At 38.0% G+C, this 22,777-nt stretch overlaps 1 protein-coding gene across 3 annotated transcripts; it reads left to right on the top strand.

Moving 5' to 3' along the window:
• Nucleotides 1-4,284: 4,284 nt before the first annotated feature.
• On the top strand, nucleotides 4,285-22,764 carry LOC135250831 (histamine N-methyltransferase-like). 3 transcript variants are annotated; one of them, XM_064327593.1, is made up of 8 exons: nucleotides 4,285-4,541; nucleotides 11,807-11,858; nucleotides 12,415-12,560; nucleotides 15,081-15,133; nucleotides 16,183-16,290; nucleotides 16,606-16,736; nucleotides 19,847-19,940; nucleotides 21,937-22,764. In XM_064327593.1, the coding sequence occupies exons 3-8, from the start codon at nucleotides 12,424-12,426 to the stop codon at nucleotides 22,293-22,295; spliced, it is 882 nt and encodes a 293-aa protein (XP_064183663.1). In that variant the 5' UTR covers nucleotides 4,285-4,541; nucleotides 11,807-11,858; nucleotides 12,415-12,423; the 3' UTR covers nucleotides 22,296-22,764. The 3 variants fall into 3 exon arrangements, with proteins under 3 accessions (XP_064183663.1, XP_064183661.1, XP_064183662.1); XM_064327591.1 differs by having other exon boundaries at nucleotides 11,802-11,858; XM_064327592.1 differs by lacking the exon at nucleotides 4,285-4,541 and having other exon boundaries at nucleotides 11,572-11,858.
• Nucleotides 22,765-22,777: the final 13 nt, after the last annotated feature.

The following is a 22,777-nucleotide window of genomic DNA, read 5'->3' as shown; positions in this document are numbered from 1 at the left end:
CCAGGTTTGTGTGTGTAGCTAAAACAATTTCCTAAATCAAGTAGCCTGCAAATTAAGCCTACCTGTATTGGCATAAAAGTAAAATCTTTAGACTAGTATCATATCTGATCATACCAACTAGCAAAGTGAGTGAAACTCTCCCACAGGGTGTGTGTTTTTCTTAATATTGACATGGTTTTCATTTTTAAATGAGGTTGTTGAACATATTCCTCTAAGATTGGCTTGCTTTTTGTTACATCTTACACCTTTGATAAGTACTTTATCATCTGCATTAGACCTGTATGGAGAATCTGGAAACAACAGGAGTGAATATATGTTGCTTTGCTTTGTTAGGTAATTTTGTTCCTGCTTAATTCTCTGTTGAACATAAGAAGTAAAGATAAGTAGCCTACTACCATAAAATAACATGACACGGTGGATTTATTTTTCTTCTGTCCTCCCCAATTTTTTGAGTCACCAGTTTTCACTGGTGAGAATAATGTTGTCTCAAATGTGAGCTTAACCCAATGGCATTCATTGATCCAGCTTTTGCACCTCAAAACTGAACAACATGAACTGTTTAAGAACTACAAAAAATTGTGCATTTAAATTAATTCATTTCCCACTCTTTCTGATCATAAGTTAAACACAGCTTAAATTGTGTATGTAGAAGAAACATTTACATGGGGTTTGTACAATATATTATGAATTCACTTGTTGCTCACAGATGTTGCCACTAGAGGCCAGTGCTGATCTATAACTCAACATTTTTTATTTTTTATTTTTTATTTTTCTTGGACTGAAGTAATATTTAGCAAAACAACAGTGGTCAAATTGAGCCATCAATCTATGCTATTGCTATTGCGTTCACTCAGTCTAATGCGATATGAAGACAATGGCATTCTGTAAATGTGAATGTACATATGTGCCTTCCCAAAAAGTAGTACAAAATGTGTCACGTGAGCTTTCTTCATGTGCTTTTGTTATTGACACAAGTAAAATTTCCCACTTGTTTAATTAATTCAGTCATATTATTATATAATTATTTACATGTCCCACAGGGGAAATGCACATTGTACCTATCACAGGTTGAAATAGTGTCCAAACACAGGCCCAGGTTACCTGGAGTTATGTGGGGACCATGGGTAGCATTTCTTTGGGATAAGGTGGGTTTTGTTTCTGGGAAACATATTTGGAAGTTTTGTTTTAATTACATTAACAAAGATGCAGGAGTTGTCAAGTTTAATAGCAAACTGCCATCATTGTGTCCTCTACTGACCTCTACTGTCCGTAAGTGGCAGGTTAGAATGGGACAAAATCTTGGAGCACTGCCGCTGCTCTAATATAAAACATTTTAATTAATCATCAAATCACATGACAGCTCCCATTTTTTTGTTTTAAAAACCAACTTTAAAGATTTCCATGTAACATCTGACTTACTGAAAATAAAATGCACTTGAAAACATGGTCTCATTTCAACAGTTCTCAGTTCAGGTAAGGCACATACAGAATGGCATCTGTTGTAAAATAAATAAATAAAAATTAAATAGAGTTATTTTGTCAGCTGATTCTTTTTCCTCATTTTAGTGTAGTCAGGAGGCTGGGCTGCAGCTTATTTAGTAGGATAGGAACCATGGTCCTGATCTGTCCACCTGTAATGAGCTGGGCATGACTCTGAGCAGTTGCTGCAATAGGGGTCACACAGTAGCTCATCATCCAGATGTGGGTCAGACTGTTGGATAATTCATTTTGCTGTGCCAGTGATTCATTTTGCAGCACCATTTGACTGTGGATGGTGAGGGCTGAAGGTTATGTGGCTGAAGTTGTATGCCTTTTTCAGAGGTGGGTAACCCGGCTTCAAAGAGTAAAAAGACTGACCATGTATTTTCTCCACCACCATGCACTAAACCAGCTGATTCTAATTAGCATAACTCTTCAGCATGATAGGAGACCTAATTATTGTAATCAGCTGGTTTAGTGCATGTAGGTGGAGCAAATACATGGTCAATCTTTTTACTCTTGGGAGCCGGTTTACCCACCTCTGGCCTTTTTGAACTGTTCAGCCTTTATGATTTAATGCCATAAACTGACATGTAAATATTGTAATTTTACAAGCCACTTATGCATCTCAACTGATTTTGTCAAATCCTTTGCTTGAAAGGAACGACTGCTCCCTAGTAGATTCTGTGGACTGAAACTGAAAATGAGAGGATATGTTTGTTCAGAAATAGTCAATAGAAAAAGGTGTCACCAATCCAGTAGGTTACCAGGCTAGGTAAGTCAGTGACTAGCAAAGGCAGTTGCAAAACCAGTTGGTTGCCAGCCTCGGCCAATCAATATCTAGCCTCCCATTTACCTCCAGCCTCTCATACCTCCACAAGAGTGGATAACAATTTTATTCCCTCAACGAATTTTAAAGAAATCCAAGTAATCATCATATTTTTTCAAAAGTATCTGTATTCTGATTACAGCCTCTTATTTGTAACCATATTGGATTCTTTATTTTATTTTTTATTTTTTTACAATTTGACAGGTTTTTTTGTTTCAAATATGTAATTCCATCACTCATATGCCATTCCATTATTCCCCAACTCTGCTGACACACTGGACTTTTTGCATCACTTGATAAGTCCCTGGTGACCTTCATGTATCTGGCTTAGCACTTTTTTCCTTTGTAAGGCTGGAATGGCGATTCTGTCGTCATATGATAAAAGTAAATCTATTTCAGAAAGGTGAGCCCTGGTAGCATGAAATGCTTTCGCTACATTTCACCTGGCCAAGCTTTGTGAATATTGCTGGCAACAATCTTGAGGTCAGAATTCTGGTGAGTGGCTGCTCTGATTGCATCCAATTTATCACTTGTCACAGGCCTGGTGGACATCACTGCCAGTACAAATACATCTTCCTCTGTATCAGACCCATTGCTTTCCTTCAATGGTTTACAGGACAGGGTTTCTGTCACTACAAGCTACTTCCCTGGAACATGGACTGCCTTGAAATTGAATTTCATTAGGCACTTCAACAAGCACTGACATGTCACACATGCCCTATAACGGTCATACGAGGTCATATGAGTTCATGAAAGCGACAAGCAGATTGTGGTCTGAAAAACTAATTGACAGAATAATTGACAGAGTAACTCTCCCACACACAAACACACAGACACCTAAGGTTTGAATTTAAGCACACTGCAATTAACCCTTTAATGTCTACATGCTTTGTTCCATTTACATAATTAATTGTAAATACCCAATAATTCTTGAAGGATATAACTTACAAATGCCTCATGAACCTAGTGCAACTGTTTTATTCCATGATAACCCAAAATATGATAAATTTCACTTCATTATTAGTTTTTTTCTTTACATTTGTTTCAAATAATGGTTTTATGACTGGTGTAGTTGCACAACTCAAAATATGAATAATATATTTTTTTAAACCTGACATTCATTATAAGTATGTTAATGTAGCTGAAACTTCATAAGTAATTAACAGCACATCTACATTTACACCAGTAATTTGTATTTGTACATATAGGATGGCTTTACACATTCTTACCTAAGTTTTCAGGGCTTCACACGTTCAAGAGCCATGTGCTGTGTCTTCTTCCAGTACAAAATGACCACCATGCATGCACAAATGAGTACATTGTTGAATGCACTTAATCGGTCAGCTTTCCTTTAAATTAAGTTAATTATCATAATCAGAACTCACACAATTTAAAGAAATTTCATTAGAGGAAATCCAGTAAAACCAGAAAAACCTCAAAAACATTGAGTAATGTAAACCGAAAAAAAAGTATGTAATCTGCAGTGGGTTGCCCGAAAGCCTCTTAACGCTAAGAACCTCATTAAATGTGAATAAATATGCTTAATGTAAACAGCCTATATTTAGTTCAATCAGATGTGCACAACTTGTGCACAACCTCTTTTAGGAGCTTACTCAATAAAACAATAACAGTGCTCAGACAAACCTATGTTTCCACTAAATATTGTTCCAAATTGTTCCAAACAAGTCACATCAAATGCAACATACAAAACTATTGCATAACTGTTAAATGAAAATAAATTGTTGCACATTGGCTTAATTACATAGGTAAACAAAAATTCTCCCCTGTACACAATTTTTTTTTTTTTTTTTCAATAGATCCAAAATATTGAGTGGGGTCCGTGGGATTGGGATGCACAGCTAGAAATAGTTCACACTGATTGGGCACATAGCACACACAAAACAACAGCAGAAAAAAGGCTTCTTTGAGTATAAGTATTCCCTTTTATATTGGTGTGCATGGGTGTGTCCAGCCTCTTGCATAAGGCAAATTTGTCCTCCGGCTGCTCAGCTGATCTTACACGTTTTTAGCCAGGAACACAAGTCTATCTAGTTTCTGGTTTGAGTGAAGCTCAGTGGCATGACAGAACTAAACACCTTCCGAGGGAGAACAACAAGCCGACGGTGCTCGTTCAAAAACCAGAGTCAACTTTGAAACTGCTTTTCCTCGACGATGACAGCTATCCAAAAACGGAGATACAAAAATAACTACTGACGTGAAATATAAATCTGAGGTGAGTGGGCAGGGTTGAGGATGGAGGAGACTTTGATTGTAAACACAGGACCACAGCAAAAGAAAAATACTGCATGTATGCCTTTATACAACAGCAAATAAGATATCCTCCAGAGAAATATTTTGTTAATTAAAGATACTTAGAAAAGCAGCAAACACAATTTTAACAAAAATACAAATTAACATGAAAACATGAAAAGCACCTAATTAAGAAAAATTAACAGCTTGTTAAAATTCTAGGATTGCAGTTGAAGTTGGAATGAAAACCAGCATACACAGTGGTCCCCCAGGACCGAGTTTGAGAACCACTGACTTAGACTTATCCTTGTCCTTATCCACGTGTCTCCTTTTCCTTTGACTTAGGCTTCTCCTTCTCCTTCTTATCTTTCTCCTTATTCTTAGGCTTCTCCTTCTCCTTCTTATCTTTCTCCTTACTCTTAGGCTTCTCCTTCTCCTTCTTATCTTTCTCCTTATTCTTAGGCTTCTCCTTCTCCTTCTTATCTTTCTCCTTATTCTTAGGCTTCTCCTTACCTACTTAGCTTTTCTTCTCCTCTATTTCTTTCTCCTTACCTGTTAGGCTTCTCCTTCTCCTTCTTATCTTTCCTCCTTATTCTTAGGCTTCTCCTTCTCCTTATCCTGGTACTTAGGCTCTCCTTCTCCTTTATCTTCTCCTTACTCTTAGGCTTCTCCTTCTCCTTCTTATCTTTCTCCTTATTCTTAGGCTTCTCCTCCTTATCCTGAGACTTAGGCTTCTCCTTCTCCTTCTTATCTTTCTCCTTACTCTCTCCTTATTCTTAGGCTTCTCCTTCTCCTTATCCTGAGACTTAGGCTTCTCCTTCTCCTTATCCTGAGACTTAGGCTTCTCCTTCTCCTTCTTATCTTTCTCCTTACTCTTAGGCTTCTCCTTCTCCTTCTTATCTTTCTCCTTATTCTTAGGCTTCTCCTTCTCCTTATCCTGAGACTTAGGCTTCTCCTTCTCCTTCTTATCTTTCTCCTTACTCTTAGGCTTCTCCTTCTCCTTCTTATCTTTCTCCTTATTCTTAGGCTTCTCCTTCTCCTTATCCTGAGACTTAGGCTTCTCCTTCTCCTTCTTATCTTTCTCCTTACTCTTAGACTTCTCCTTCTCCTTCTTATCTTTCTCCTTACTCTTAGGCTTCTCCTTCTTCTTCTCCTGAGACTTTGGCTTCTCCTTCTCCTTCTCCTGAGACGTAGGTTTCTCCTTCTCCTTCTCCTGAGTCTTAGGTTTCTTCTTCTCCTTATGTTTATCCTTCTACTTACCCTTAGCCCTCACCTTATCCTTTGGCCTCTCCATATTTTTGAACTTATCCACCCGCCATAGGCCTACAAGACCTTTTTCAAGAACTCTGCAGGCTGTTTTAGGTACATAGCAAACTGTAACCTGGCCATCCTGTTTTCTAGTGGTTTGCATATTACAATGCACTTTAAATGTAATTATATAATCTTTTTATAATGCCAATAATATGTTGGCAGTAACCTATGTGTGGCTATATAATGTGTGCATATATGGCATAGCAGTAGTGATATCATATGATGATAGAACATAGCAATACTTGTCAATAATATTGATGGTACCTAGGTCATGGAATATTGCAGCAGTAGTAACACGTAAGTAGCAGTAAACTAAGCTAATATTAGCAAACTTGAGGCTGTTTTATTAAAATGTTAAATCAAATACAAAGAACAATAGAATATTACACATTTTACTTTATATTGTAATGCCCTTAGATAGAACTAGCTGCCATTTTACATGCCAAATAAATACATTTCCTTATTTCTTACAGTCAATGGGAATGGGTTGGAGGGCCACAGGAAAAATAATAAAACCCAGTTCTCCCAAAGTTGCAGGTCTTATATGACCTCATCAAGAACCCCACCAAAAAAAGTGACCTCCCTTTCTACTTCCTAATCCTCCCCTCTATCCCCCCCCCCCCTGCCCCCCCCCAAAAAAAAATATAAGTATACAAAATACAATGACAGAATACAAAAAGCCATTGCTGCAGGATTGTTATAATATTATTTTGAGGTCCGTATCTTGGATTGGGTATGACTGACTTTTCCAGTGATCAGTGCTGCTGTCCTACAATGTCGCTCCATTCTGCCCTGCTAATGTGCTCCTGTATCTGTCAATATGGTGTCTATTTGTTGAGCGTGATTAAGATAAGTATTAAAGAAACAGTAGTAAAAAGCTCCACCCCCTCCCCTTAACTCTCCCGCCAAAGCCCCCTCCAAACCCATGCATGCACGCCTGTCAACTGAGTACTTCAGAAAGGTCAGTAGCATTGAAAAGTGAAGTAGGGAGAGTGAATCACATCATACCTCATTAACTGATAAAAAATAAAACACATACTGTCATCAAAATGAATGTAAACAATGAACATACAGTAGCTTTAGGTTTAATTTACAGCTAGGGGCTAACAACTGTCAGTTACTGCAGAGATCGACGTCCCAGACAAAGTTATGGGAAAACGTTGATCAAATAAACATCATTAAACGCATTTAGAACCGATAAGCTACAAGACAAAACTTAATGTACAGCAAAGCTATACACTGGACTAAATACATCAGCTAACTAGTTATCATTTTCTAGCTATGTTGGCTACACAGTTCAGGGTGATTTCAAATTCTAACAGAAATAAAACAAGCAAGATAAATGTCTGTCCAGCAGAAATACTGCAGGCTCAGACCTTCAAGTCCCTAAGCTCTTGCTGAAAAGCTGAATCGATGTTCACTCGAGTCTTGTCTCTCGCATGATTTGATTCCTTTTTGGTCATAAACAATCTTTATTTTCTTTGTTTTTTAGTCCAAATACACTGTTGTTGTCAAAGGAAGAACTGGTCATTTTTGCTGATTTTTCTCTGCCAACTAGAAACTTTTTTTTTCTAGGCAACTAGCTAGCTATAGCACTACAGTATCTCTGCAATATATCTGGTCTTACAGCACTGTGAACGCTCAACATGATTCACAGATAGGGAGCTGTCTAGATGGAGCTGTCTTGACCAGTGTTGCCAAAAAAAATCTCACCAGAAGTCGCTATTGGCTCTCTGAAATGTCGCTAAAAGTCTCTAGATTGCGTGATGACGTCCAGTGGTGTCACTAGGGTTGGTGTCACCCAGTGCGGGGGGGTGCCACTGTGTTAAGGTGGGGGGGTGCTACCGTGTTACCGGGGGGGGTGGGGGGGCACCGTGTTAGCGGGAGGGGGTTGGGTGCTACCCGCCCCCCCTTGTCACAAATCGGTGAAAGGTGATTTTTGCTTTTGCTCGACAACAAGAATGGAGGTTGCCAAAGTTGCGATAAGTCGCCAAATTTGTTGCTAGTCACTAGATAGGATTTTTAGCCACTAGGGAAGTCAAAAAGTCGCTAAATTGGCAACACTGGTCTTGACCTCCTTGCAGAGATCTGTCCTGATTGGTTGTTTAGATTCTGGAACAGTGAAATTTAGAGAGGGTGATTTCAGAGCCTTGGGGCAGTCAGAGTGACCGGTGTTAGTAATTCATTGATATCGGGATGTGAAGGAAATTTAAGCAAATATGGACAAAAGTGTCCTAAATAATTACATACTGCACCTTCCAATGGCCGGTTTGCCTATTCACGTCATTTATTGTTGGGCCAGATCCTTAAATTGAGGCCACCCTCTGTGTATGTGTTGGGTGGAGAAATAAGAAATGTGAATAAACACAAAGCACTCTCAGAAAAACATGTAACCAATAAACCCCATTAGATTTTACAGTCCCCATTAGATATTAATGTTTTTTTCCACAATATATTGTAGCTGGATTATTTACACAATATTACTATTATATATCAGTTTTTGAATATTGTGATTATTGTCAAAATTGGCATATGCCTCCAGTTTTTTGTATCACACTAGATACAAATCAAATTTGATCATTCTAATCAAAGCAAGGGATTTGCTAATGCTGCATTTTTAAAATGTGGGATTATTATATGTAGTAGCACTCATACCAAGTACTGAAGTACTACTGATACTCCATCAAGATAACACCCAGGAAGCCCAGTTTGTCAGGAAATGGACATACCGTTATTCAGATTTAGTGGTTTTAATTGAATTCACGCTGTTAAGCCTGTCAGTTCCAGTTAAGGTAGAGATGAATTAAAACGATGGTGTCACTGCCACCTAAGGCAGCAGCACAGCAGTGGTGTGATCATGTCACCTCTAATTCATCCATTTAAGCTCTGCAGAGGGAATACGGCTGCTCTGAAGATTCTCGCCCGACTCTCCACAGCTTGGAAAACACCGGGCTTCATTTGAATCATAATTTATCATGTATTAGCAGCCAAATCATTCTCCGAAAGCTAAATATGGTTTGACTGACGAGGAAGGGAGGCATCACAGTGACGTTACAGAAATTATGGGCTCAATTAAGCACAGAGAATATGAAAATGCTGGGCTGGTAAATTATTTCTTGCAGAAGGGTAATATAAATGGAGCAGGGTGCAGTTATATTGCAGATATGCATCTGCTGTAGCTGAATTTTTCTCACTAACAATGACACAATTAAAAATTTGATTTGAAATGCCCTCTGCAGTGTGAGACACTGGCATTGTGAGTGATGAATATTAGAATTATTTCTGTAGAAGACTTACTTATTCAGTGCACAGGGCCTAGGGGACTTTGATCATTTGACACTCATGGATTGTTCCAGAAAATTTGTGCAAACGCAATATGTTTTGTGAAACATACTGTACTCTAAATTCTCCACTGTAAATATTTTGAGTTAAACTAGTTGTAGTTCTTTTCTTTTATTTTTTATTTTTTAAAATGTTTGTGAGAACCAAAGTGTTTTTTTTGCATTGTATTGCATTACATTAGAATACCCAGCCTCTGGGGATGCGCAAACCAGCCTATTCTTAGTGCCGGTCCCAAGCCCGGATAAATGGGAGGGTTGTGTAAGGAAGGGCATCCGGCGTAAAAACATATGCCAAATCAAAAATATGCGGATCATAAATCTGATCCGCTGTGGCAACCCCTAACGGGAACAGCCGAAAGAAGACTACAATGACTTAGTAGATGTTTCTTCACATGTTTATTCAGAACGATTCACAGAACAGGAGAAACGAAAGTGTGATATTACTAAGAAGACAGAGAATGCCCATTTATAATAAATAAGTCTCGTCTTAACCTAACAAACAACAATTAATATGGTAACAAACTTGTGCCACTAGATAGATTACCTATCTTTGCATAGCTATACCATTATCCCAAAAAGTAACTCCAAAGAAAGAATGAAAGGCTACCTAAAAAGGATCAGGGGAACCATGGACTTGAAGACTGTTCAGGTTCTCCAGGTTTTCAGTGAGTCTTCAGTCTGTGTTGGAAAATGGGGACAGTGTCTGCCTTTGCAAGTGTAGTGGGAAATTCAGTCCACCAAAGAAGACTTGACCCGGAAGTGCCAGTATGTGGGGGAGGTGCCATATGCCAAGAGGTAGCAAAATGGAGAGGTCTGGCAGGTGTATAGGGTCTGATGATCTTTTGAAGATATAATGGAGCTGTCCCTTTAGTGGCCTGATAGGTGTTACATTTGATATGAGCAGATAATGGTAGCCAGAGGTGGGAGATAAGAAGGGGAATGACATGGCTGAGCATGGGGAGGTTGTAGATGAAAAAAGCAGCCAGGAACTTGCTGGGTGGTTTATGGCAGTGGCAGAGTGTCCAACAAGGAGGGAAATGCAATAATGCAGACAGAAGATGACCACTCTCACTCTATCACTCTCTTATACATATTTATATCATTCTCTTATATAGCTCAGGAGGTAAGAGCGGTTGTCTGGCAGTCGGAGGGTTGCCGGTTCGATCCCCCGCCCTGGGCGTGTCGAAGTGTCCCTGAGCAAGACACCTAACCCCTAATTGCTCCCAACAAGCTGATTGGTACCTTGCATGGCAGCCTTTCACCGTTGGTGTGTGAGTGTGTGTGTGAATGGGTGAATGAGAGGCATCAATTGTAAAGCGCTTTGGATAAAAGCGCTATATAAAGGCAATCCATTACCATTATATCACAGGTCTTCCTTGCATTAAATAATGATGTCAATCCAACAAGACTCAACCACCTACATTCATAGCGCACACCTGAACCTCTCAAAAGGTCTGTTAATCCTCTTTCATAAGTCAACCAAAGTTATGTTAAAAGGTTAAAAGTCCCTTCTCTCTGTCAACAGCGTAAGTTAAACATTGCAACATTTTTGCTGTCCTGTAGGGAATATCAGTTCAGTGGTCAAGCAAAATAGATACTGTATTATACCGTTGATATATCTATGGTCAATTATGGAGGGTGCGTTCATGTGGGACATGACTGTGATTGTGTTTGCATGTCTTATCTGAGCATCCAGCTGTAGCGTCACACACAGTAAATTAATTGTACAAACCATTACTTTATCTTGCAGGTCCTGAAGTTTTCTTTGCCAATAGTCATATCATTCGACTGACCAAATTAAGATCAGGGATTTTGTGCTACTTTTCCTCATTGTTCAGGTTCTGTGGTGATTGTATCAATCCCATTAGGCGAATGAGCATTGCAGAGTACCTGACACTTACATGCATCCTAACCACATCAATGAGTCATTTAGTCTTTATTACAGTGAGAACAAGATACTTCTATTTCTAGAATACTGTTTGGACTAATCACTGAAATGAAAATTAAATAACTGAAATTACTTTGTAATTTGTGATTTGTGAGTGTTGTTCCTGAAATTTGTCAGAAACTCTGATGATTTTCTCATAAAAACAAACTAATTTTATGCGCAGCACAATCTTAGAAAAAGATAAAACATTTCTGAATCAAGGCAATTGTTTTTTGTCTATATGTACACATTTGACTTTCTGAGATAAAAAAATGAGAACCATTTTTCATATCTACAATGTCAAGGACGCATAAAGGTCTATGATGTTTAAATTTACCTTTGTCCTTACGTACAAAGGTATATTTGCCCATCCTCACTTGAATAGATGAATGGGGTTGAAAATGTTAAAAAAAATTAAGAAGAACCAGGGAGAGAGGATATCCCATAAGTCCTGCAATGCATGTAAGCTTTGCTCATTAAATATATCATAAAGAGCATATAATCTTTGACCAGGCTTCATAATTGAAAGGTCATCCTCTGAATAATAAATAGGGCTTAGCTTCTTTAAAAAGAGCTGCTTTCTTATGAATGAGTTCAAAGTACAACAGGAGGGGTAATGATTTCTTACACAAAACATTGGCACATCTTTCCCATGTCCTCGCAGTGCAGCAGTTTGCCTAATTATCAAAGTATCAATTGAAGCCCGGAAAACCAGTGAAAGGTAAGTCAATTTTGTACTCATCTTTAATTGTTACAGGTACCATCCATCAACCTGCTTTCATTGTCAAAACAGCTGCTGTATGTATTCATAATTGTAAAGTTGACCATTTGAATTTAATCCAGTTTTGTTGCTTGAGAGATGGACCTCAGAAAGGCACAATTTTCTCATGCAATAGAAAATATTAGAAAATATCAACGGGTCTAATTATTTAGGCCATTTGTGCATGTCTTGCCATAAAATAACAAGTGTAAATCTACTTAAAAGGCAAAGTGGTATGATTATTGCACTTAGTTATGCAGTTTCAACCCTTAGTTATTCATGTCCATATCTTGCTTTACTCTTTCAGCATATTCCTGAATCAACCCAAAATATTTGTAGTGTCCCATATAGCACTGTTGTACTGTAATGCTCACTCAACCTTGCTGTGATGTTAATGTTAATAGTAGCAGTCTAGTGCTTTAGTATAGATGGAGTTTACTATATCATATGGGCTATATCTTGTGTGTGATATGGGCTATATCTTCTGTGTAACTTCTGTGTTTTACCATTCCATCAGACATTAGCAATGGCATCTCCTTTTAAGAGTCTGATGGATGATGACAGAAGGTACCTGAAATCCTTCCAGTTGTTCCGAGAGCGCTCTTCCGAACAGCAGTGCATGCAGAACTTCATCCGACGGATTCTCCCTGATATCCTGGCCAGGTAACCATCATTAAATCTTTTAATGAGGGAATCTAAATCATTCTATTGGTATTCCATAGAATAATGAACATCTTTCCATACATGCTCTAAAATGGGGGTCATTCTGATAATTGTGATATGTTTAAGACATACAAACTTGGAATCATTTTAGTGATTACTGTCAATAAATTGTCTGAGTTCTTCCACATGTTTACTTAGATGCTACTTTTCCAGCATTTTGCATAGTAAGCAAGCTACAGTATTGAGCTACTGTAAAGATTGCTTTACTTAAAATGTAATACCATGCAAATATTTTGTAAAATTAATTAATAATTAACATTTATTTTTGTTAATTTTTTATATAATATAATGTCATAATATCACAGCCACAAAAAATACTGTTGAGTTTATTAGTAGTTCAATCACAAAACCGCTAGAGAAAACACTACCTCTGACAAATCTACTGTGTTGATCATTAATCTTTCTTTTTTTATGATTTAAAAAAATAATTTGTATGTGTTTTAGCTTACACATTAAGCAAATTTATCTATATTGCCTTGACACCCTGGATCTTTGGCCTTGTGACCTAACAAGTTAGCATTCACCAAAGGCCAAAGTTGTCTTGACTTAACAAATATGAAATTCTATGGCTGGTGCAGCCAGTGACCTGATCAGTAATGAGTTCCAGAGCACAATGTCCAGAGCAGATTTTTCAGGCTGCCAGGTGATGTCTCTAGAGTAAAATTAAATACAAGGTATACTGCATTTCAGTGCAAGTTGGCTTTAACTGAATTTGACATTTTGGCACATTCCAACCTCAATGTTACAACTGAATAGATTCAAACAATTGACTCGAGAGAACGCAGCCCATAACCAATGCAACATAACCGCTAGTTATGATTATGGCTGTAATGTTTAACACTGAAGTTGCTCACAGTGCTGAAATTTGTGCACATGAGACATTTGATGTTGCTTGGTGTGTGAGTATTTAGAATTGATTTTAAAATTATGTAGTCAGGGGCTAAGCCTAAGTAGAACGTGTATGTTTTAAAGACACATTGATTAAGACTTGCCATTAATCAATTTGATTTGACTTTTGTATTACTTTATGGTATCTGTTTAAGCACTGCATATTTTTACCTTACTTTAATTGTACGTTTATATTGTGTTTTCTGTATTTTGAAATTACACTGGCTTTTAATCTTACCTGCTGTCTCTTGGAAGATACTTTGATGGCACTCTATTTAAACTTGGGTTAAAATTACAAGGTGCCTATATGGCCACTGCCATGGATGCCCTGCATTTTGCCTGTAAATTCTCTTTTGAAAGTATCTGCATGGCCTTTGGGGGAGAAAAAATTATCCATTCCCACACCTTGAAATAAATATGTAGTACGTTTTTTTCTCACAACACATCGAATTGGTCTTGTTTGGCTGCGTTATGCCACAGTGTTCTCATGGCCCCGATGCCAGCCTGGCACGGTTGGTAGCAGGCTTGTCTCCCTGTGCTTTCATGTATTCATGTAAAGCATACATCGATTGTGTATAGCTACATTGAACTAAGTGTCCATTAAAGCAATCCTTCAGGTAAGTTTATTAATCCTGTTGTGAAATTAGCTACCTGATCAGAGAGCAATAATGTCATTCCAAGTCTAACAGGCCAACGGAAATGTACATAGTGAAGAATAAATAATGTAGCAGACTGTACATTATATACAGTATATTACTGTCATCTGATTTGGCCCTGATGGGCTACAAAATTTTGGCTTTGCCAAGGTTGAAGAGGAAACTAGTGGCTTGTTATTTTTAACTTCATTATTTGTCATGCTCATTATGAGACACAACTGATTCACATTCACATTACCCCAAAGAGAGCCACACATTATGAATCATTCACTCACTGCTCTAATTGTTCATATGTGGTGCATTATAAAATTACTCAAATCACACTTGGAAAAAAAGATTTGAATGTGATTCTTGTGTTACTACTTATTTGTGCGTTTTTGTTAGGTGGTAGCATGCAAGCCAATGTTAAAATGTGATCCAAATTTCACTTTCAGCAGCTGTGCATTGAACGTACTGTTACAGCCAAGCTGACAAATAGGTGTGCCCATTATGCCATTGGCAGGCAAGCAGTAACCATTTCGACCATTTGACTTGTGCATGAACTCTTACAGTACAGTATGTAGTGCAAAACTGTCTTGACTGTCTTAAACTATGTTAACTGTCTTAAAATGTATGTTACACCCCCCCTTTTAAACTTTAACGCCCCTTTGTCAGTTCTTGTGACAGCACCCCCCCACCCACAGACACATACACAAGTCCATCAATGTGCCACCAGCGGTGGTACCACCCCTGTGGAGAACCTGAACACTAGATATATAGAGCTTTTTTTGCTGCAGTTCCAGTTCAAGTCAAGGGTTTCATCCCAACTGCTTTCCACACAGTTTTATGATGTAATAAATCCTATAGGATTATGGTTGTGCTCAGTTGTGAATATGGGACAGGTGCCTCTCTAAAGAAATGGATTTGTTCCCTGCAGTATTGGAAATGGAAACGGCTGCCTCAATGTCATGGGGGTGGGCAGTGGATCAGGTAAGACCTTCTAACTTGCATGCATTCAAGTATCAGTGGAAAACAAAATGAGAAGGGGCATCGTTATATTCACATACTCTAACAGTAGGGGCATCATTATATTCACATTTTCAATCAAAACCTGATATTCAACCTTTACTTGAATATGTAAAGATTCATGTGAATTAAAAGTAATTCTTTATTTCAATATTATAAAACTGTGGTGGGGGTTATTGTATATTAATATACATTTTTGTTTGTTATATATGACCAGTATATAACTTAAGTTCGGTGAGTATGAAATTGGCCCTGTGTTTTTTCAGCTAAGATTACTTTTTAAAGTTCAACATACAGTGGGTCCACACACACATGCACACACAACCTCCTCTTCACCTTGATTCAACAGAAGTGTAAATCTAGATAGTTTACTATCTTTATCTACAGAGATAGTATTCATTATAAAGGCAGTCTTTCTTGCCCAACTAGACCATACTGTTGCACGTGTTGGAAGTGTGACTTGGAAAAGTGGTAAATTGCAATAATTTACTTTCAACTGCGTAGACTTTTCAAAATCCAAAAGAAACTATTTAATTTGTGTTGCAACTATTGCATACCCATAAAGTGCATCACCACAAAATACTATTAATTTAAAACAGGGAATTTGGATTTTTAAATTGATTTTATTCTGTACTTTAGTTATTAGAATTACCATTTTGATTAATTGTACCATTTTAAATGTGCATCATGCACCATTATGACTGAAGTGAACTGAATGCTGATGCATTCATTCTACATTCATAATTCAGACAGATTATTAAAACACTGTGTGGGAGGGGAAATCTGTAATCAGTGCTACTAGGGCTATTTATCTTTATCTCTTAAAACCAATTTTACAGGAAGTTTTCAATATTTCGGTGCATTAACAGAAGTTAATGACATTTGCAAAATTATTTTGATAACCGTAAAGATTATTTTTTAATTTTTAGAATTCCTTAGAGTTGATTAAAATTATGTTCTAGTGCCACAGAAACACCTTAATGATTGTAACATAATTCTGGTTAATTTTGCAGGTGATCTTGACCTGGAGATGTTTTCGCAACTGCGTTTAAAGCACCCAGGAGTGAGTGTACACAGCGAGGTGGTGGAACCTAGCAGTGAGATGCTAGAGAACTATAAAGGTACAGCAGCCTCTTTCAATCCACTCACCTTATTATTGCATTTAAAACTTTCTGAATAAAGTTTTTCAAAATAATTAATTACTTAGTCTCTGTAGTCTCATAAATCTTGTATGATTGCTCTATACCAGGCACCTTATAAAGTTGCAAGAATAGGTATGCAGAATATTGAAATAATTTGATTTCATCTCAATGTAGTTTTTAACTGTGTGTTCAAGTGATGTCAACCATTACCATCAAATATTAACATTTAAATAACTTTTGTGTTAAGTATAAATGCATTTACTACAAATTAAAATATGACAACTTCTTATGCAGATTTGGTGGCAAAGACACCAGACCTTGAGAACGTGAAGTTCAGCTGGAATAAGATGACTGCCTCGGAATTTGAAAAGCACTGGAGAGAAAAGAACTTCACGAAAAAGATGGACTTCATTCACATGATCCAGGTTCTACTTCCATTCATCACTTTTACAGTAATTGCTCTGTATACAGCAGGTTGGCATTACCCTTACTGCCTCATTCCATTTTTTTTTTTTTGCTCTTGAGCTGCATGCAAAGATCATGAAAACTGGAGAAACATTACATCATCCAAATTCAGTTCGGCTTTCTGTGTACTTGTTACCCAGTGGGTTTTCAGATTTTCATGATAAAAGTAGTGTCACAAATTCAAGTTATGTATATACAGTACATGCTTGCTTTTCATTAAACCATACAAGTTAGCATTGAGCTGATCTATGCTTAAGTAAACCCTCTAGACATGGATCTGGTCTGTCACAGGGTCATTCACCACAGTACATCTCCTCCATGACAGAAGGAAAGGCTGAAAATATAAATTACATTTTTGATGTGCTTTGGTTCCATATGTTTCAGTTGGAGACACAATTCACAGCATTTCACAGTCAGGACAGACTACTAGGTCACTGACCTTTTGACACATGTCATACAGGCTTAAATGTAATACCTGAGGCATCTCTTCACTGTTTCACTGTAATTTGATTTGAAAATGTCTGGTATTGACAGTGTAAATTTAACCTCCATAAAGAATAACAGGTTTTAGCCATTTTCTTTCTTAATAATTCATAACACATGTTTCTGGTCAGAGGTTTACTTATGAATTACAGTGAGCTCCATAATGTTTGAAACAAAGACTTTTTTTGTTGATTTGGATCTGTGCTCCACAATTTTGATTTGTAACCAAACCATTCACATGGGGTTAAAGTACAGATTTTCAGCTTCTATCAAAATGAATTTTTATACATTTTTACCATGTAGAACTTACAGCACTCTTCATACGTCCCCTGATTTCAGGACACCATAAAGATATGGCTTCACAGGGGTTTCTTATTAGTTAGGCATGTTTCCTTGGTGTATAAGAGAGCTTTCAGTGTTTAGTCTTGATTCTAGGCTTTTGATTGCATTTGGAGTCTGACTGTTATTGAAATTTGTGAACATGACGACCAGAGTTGTGCCAAAGAAAGTCAAGGAAGCCATTATGAGGCTGAGAAATAAGAAAACAGATGTCAGCTGCATAGGCCAAACCTTTGGTTTAGCAAATCAAAGAGAGCACTGGTGAGCTCAGTAATCGCGTCAGGGCTGGTAGGCCAAGTAAGACCTTTACAGTTGAGGACTGAAACATTCTCACCGTAATGAAGACAAACCCCTAAACACATGTCCAACAGGATAGAAACACTCTTTGGGAGGCAGTCGTGGATGTGCAAGTGACTAATATCCGCAGAAGTCTTCACAAGCAGAACTACAGAGGCTACACTGCAAGATGGAAACCACTAGTCAGCTGCAAAAACAGAATGCCCAGGTTACATCTCAAAGAGCATGCAGAGTTCTGGAAAAACATTGTTGCTCAGGTGTTTCTTGCTCACAAATATGTCTCTAGTCTTGGTTTTAGCCATGTTTTTTTTCTTTGGAGGTTGCAGGAATACACCATTGTAAAGAATAGAGGACTAACCATGGTTGAATGTATGTTAGCTGACAGGACAGAGGAATTTATTAGGAAGGATAACAAAGACTGGGTATATTAAGTACAGTAGTTTGGAAAGTCTTGAAAAGAAAGAAACCACTGGTGGACTCAGAAATAAACACCATATGGGTCAGCCAAAGAAGACAGCTGCAGTTGAGGATAGACAAATCCTTAAACTAATACAGTCAATAACATCTCCAGCAGTCTCCATGGGCAGGGGTAAAAATATCTCAAGCCACGAGTTAAAGCCAGAGAGCGAAATTATTGAGGCTACACTGAAAGATACAAAGCTCTCATCAGCAACAAGAATCTGAATCGAAGGCCAGATTAGATATTGCCAAAAAATAGAATGACGAGCCAAAGAAACAAAGTTTTACGGACAGATGAGACGAAAATAAACCTTTACCAAAGCAATGGAAGGTCGGAAGTGTGAGAAAAGAAGGAACAGCCAAAGATCCCTTCTCATCTGTGAAACATAGAGGAGGTAGTGGCATGCCTGTGTAGTGTATGGCTGCTTCTGGAACAGGCTCACTTGTCTTTATTGATGATGTAATGGAGGATGGCAGCAGTAGGATGAATTTGGAAGGGCACGGACAGATTTTGTCCGGCTATTTACAGTACAAAGAAATGGTACAACCTTATAGGCTGGCATTTCAGCCTGCAGCAAGACAATGACCCAAATTTCACAACTACAGCATTCATCAATGGGGGAAAAGTAGAAAGTATTAGGCTGGCCTAGTCAGTCACCTTGAGCATACAATCCAATCCAACTGAGCATGCATTTCACTTGTTGAAGAGGGGACTGAAGACAGAAACCACCAAAAACAAAGACCAGCTGAAAGCAACTGTTTTCAGGCATTTCCAAAGAGGACACCAAATGACTGGTGATGTCAGTGTGACTGAGACTTGATGCAGTTATTGCATTTAAGGGCTATGCAACCAAATATTTTGTTTTGTTTTGATTTACTTTAAAGTTCTTCCCTTAACTTACTTTTAACTTACACATCTGAAAATGGGGAGATTCCTCACAGATTAGTTGTTTTTCAGCCACTGTCAGTAATCCGTAAACTTACTGACTGACTGAATATGGTCTCATATTTATCTTTTGATCTCAAATCCAAATGATTTAAGTATATAGCAAAAATACATTTCACACTATGGATTCCATTCTTTGGAGGGCACTGTGTGTGTTTGGGCAGAGGTTTATACATTAAATGGGAAGATATATGCCTAAGGTCAGATGTGTTCTTATGAAGTACATTCTTGGTCAGAGATGTTCTCTTGAAATAATTCTGAAACAGAGGTTTCTTTATGAAGTGCGTTTCTGGTCATATGTCACCTTGAGGTTAGGCAGTGTTCAGCTATTACCTTATGAAAGTTGGCATTGATCAGAAGTTACTTTATGAAGCATGTCACTTGGTCGGAGGTTACTTTATGAAGTGTATCACTGCTCATTGGTTACCTAATGAAGTATATCACTGGTCAGAGATTTATTTTCTTTGATGCCTCAGTGCTTTAGCTGTAGTGGGGGAATGTAGTCCTGGTGGGTGAATACTGATCTTTCATTCTTATGTTCTTCAGATGCTGTATTACATCGCTGATCCTGGTGCTGCGGTCTCATTTTTCCGGAGCCTTCTCAACAAAAATGGGAAGCTCCTGATCATATTGGTCTCTGGTAAGAGCATTAGACCCTATTTTCTCTAGAAGTAGAATTGTAGCAGTAAAACATATATATTGACTGTATTACTCTATGGGTTTACCAGACTGCTTAAGAGAAAATAGATCCACTTGACTTATGTTTCAATGGTGCACATGTGATGCTGAGCAGCCAACAAGTCCATCACAGTCAACCAGACCCATAAGAAACCAAAAGGAGCAATGCAGTTATGCCTTCTCAATAATATGCTCTCGTGCAAAAAAGTAAATTTTCCATCTATTAGTAACCTCTATACTATAAAAAATAGACAAAGGGATATGTTCAGCACTATTGCTAAAGAATATAATTTGGGGAAAAAATATTGATATAAAGAATTGAGTTTTGATGAACAATATATCAGTATATGTCACATATTCAGCATTCAGAAAATGTTTTGTACTACCCTTGTCACCAAAATCAGGCCCTTGATATTTTAAGTTGGTTTTGACCTCTTCTCAAATCATATCCTAAGGTTACTCCCATTGCTTCACCAAATAATGTCAATGCACATGGCTGGTTCCATTATTTATCACTTAAAACTTGGCGACCCCGGTCATGGGAGAGCGGGATTATGTCTCTGTTATTCTTGCATTTGTTAGTTTTACTGGTCTTAAGCAGGGTCTGACACGTCTACACATGTGCTCATGACCATAAAAGCTGTGTTTGCCAAGCCATGTCTGCCACTGTTATCATTATGCGATACACTTTGACCTCTTCCAGTGAGAGCATGTGGCTTGCATACAGAAAGTGGCCTGTGTGTGCATGTCTGTGTGTGTGTATAAAATCTGCTTGAACCATTCTCATGGAAGAGACTTCCCTCTCTGCTCCACTACAGGGAAGATAGAGGGCATTCCTCTTTTTTACCCATACCTACCTGGGCAATCTTGCTGAATTTGTGGCTGTGGAATGTGGATTTGTTTGTGCTGAAACTGGCATATAAACTGGTATTTACCATATACAGTTTTCCAATGTGCTTTCCAGTACAACACATATTCAATAGCCACAACTGCAGTAAGATGGCTGCCACGGCAGAGGAGGCCAAGTGGAAGCCATGGTGACCTTCCCTCTACCCTGTAGTGGAGCTGACAGGTTAGACTTACCTGTGGCTCACCTGCCATATGTGGTATCCAGTTTTTCAACTTTTTGCCCCTGGCAGTGAACTGAACTGCAGCCAGACTTAATGAATTGCATGCATCTATTTGCATACTCTCCTCCCACATGTTTTTAGTTATGTAATTGTCACTAGCAAACAGTAGGCAAAAATGGGCACTGCAACTGTACTGTACCAGTTATTGTCATGTTGCAATGTCCATAGGCTACAGAAATACAACCCATTTCTTATAGGTCTCCATTTTTATGAAAATGAAAAAGCATATTGCATATTGCTCCACATCCAGAGAAGAGGCAATGCTCAGGCATTTCCAACTTAGCTTGCCTTACCCGCACAAAAAGTGGCAAGAGCACATTTACATATTACATAATGAAAGAATTTCACTGACTTAACGTTTTTGTTATGTAACACACAGTTAACCCCGTCCACTGAAAACCTGGCGTTTAGCCAAGGGGGAAAGCAAGCCAATGGCTTACAGGCGTTTATGCGTTTTTTGGTTTTTTTTTTTTTTTTGTTTTTTTTTTGTTTTGTTTTGTTTTTGCAAGAATCATTTTTAAATATTTCTCAGCTGTTTGTGAATGAAAGAAAGTATTAAAGCAAATAATTCAATGTAATTTTTACGTTAATGTTATTGAAATGTAATTTGTTGACTTCATTTCTTGTATGCAGGCTATTTCGCATGAAGGTTCCTCTGGAATAAAATAAACTTATTCTATTCTATTCTATTCTGCTCTATATGCCCATACCCACTATGCCAAAAATCACTAGCCATTATGTTTTAGACACTTAAAAGTATAATTTAATACAGTAAATTAATCTGTTTATGTAATTTCTGATTTAGAATCTTCTTTATCTTATTTCCAGGGAAGAGTGCTTGGGAAAAACTGTGGAATTATAAAGCTAAGATGTACGAAAATACTGTCAGTTACTCTGTGACCACAAGGGACATCAAGAGCTACCTCGATGCCATGGGCATCAAAAGCACTTACTACGAGCTACCTTCTCAAATGGACATCACCGAGTGCTTCCAGGAAGGCAACGAGAAGGGAGAACTGTTGCTTGATTTTCTGACGGAGGTGTCAGACTTCAGTAAAACCGCTCCGCCTCATCTGAGGTCAGGTCTGCTGGAACTACTGCGCCACCCTGACTGCAGCACTGAGGTGGACGGAAGGGTAATATTTAACAACAGTCTGGGTGTTTTAGTTCTCGAGCCTGACCACTGATTACAGCATCATTAGGAAATAAAACCAAGGGAAAGTGTTTGGTTGGACATTCCAAGCATTTATGAATCAGCTTTACTAAGGGTTGCAGGCATGAGGTTATGTCGGGAAGCTGTGTGTGTTACAGTAGATACACTGGTCCCATGGTGTTAGGACGTTAGGATTGTCCGGATTGTATACAGTTACAGATAACACATCCATTAGAGCTTTTCTGTTTGAGTTAATTTTTTAAATCTTAGGAGTTATAAAAATGTTAAAGGTATGGGATATTGTGTTTCCTTCCATTGGCTTCTGCCAGGGAAGGTGGAGTTTTCTGTGTACTTGTTTTGGTGCTGTCCTATTGCAGACTTATTCTGGTTACAAGTGCAAGAAACCATGGCTGCTGTATATTCACTATCATCATTGTCATGTAGGGAGATCTGATATGCTCACTGATTAATAAACATATACTTTTGTCTGATTAAAGTTTTAATGCTAATTGAATA

The sequence above is a fragment of the Anguilla rostrata genome, chromosome 3 (assembly GCF_018555375.3).
Source record: "Anguilla rostrata isolate EN2019 chromosome 3, ASM1855537v3, whole genome shotgun sequence".
In the NCBI taxonomy this organism is placed as follows: Eukaryota; Metazoa; Chordata; class Actinopteri; order Anguilliformes; family Anguillidae; genus Anguilla; species Anguilla rostrata.
Note: the sequence above shows the minus strand (reverse complement) of the source record. Positions and strands in the feature narration are given on the sequence as shown.

Coding starts and splice junctions, on each gene's coding strand:
- LOC135250831 (XM_064327593.1), top strand. CDS start 12,424: ATGGCATCTCCTTTTAAGAGTCTGATGGATGATGACAGAAGGTACCTG. Junction 15,134..16,182: donor GGGGGTGGGCAGTGGATCAG/GTAAGACCTTCT, acceptor TTAATTTTGCAG/GTGATCTTGACCTGGAGATG. Junction 16,291..16,605: donor GATGCTAGAGAACTATAAAG/GTACAGCAGCCT, acceptor CTTCTTATGCAG/ATTTGGTGGCAAAGACACCA.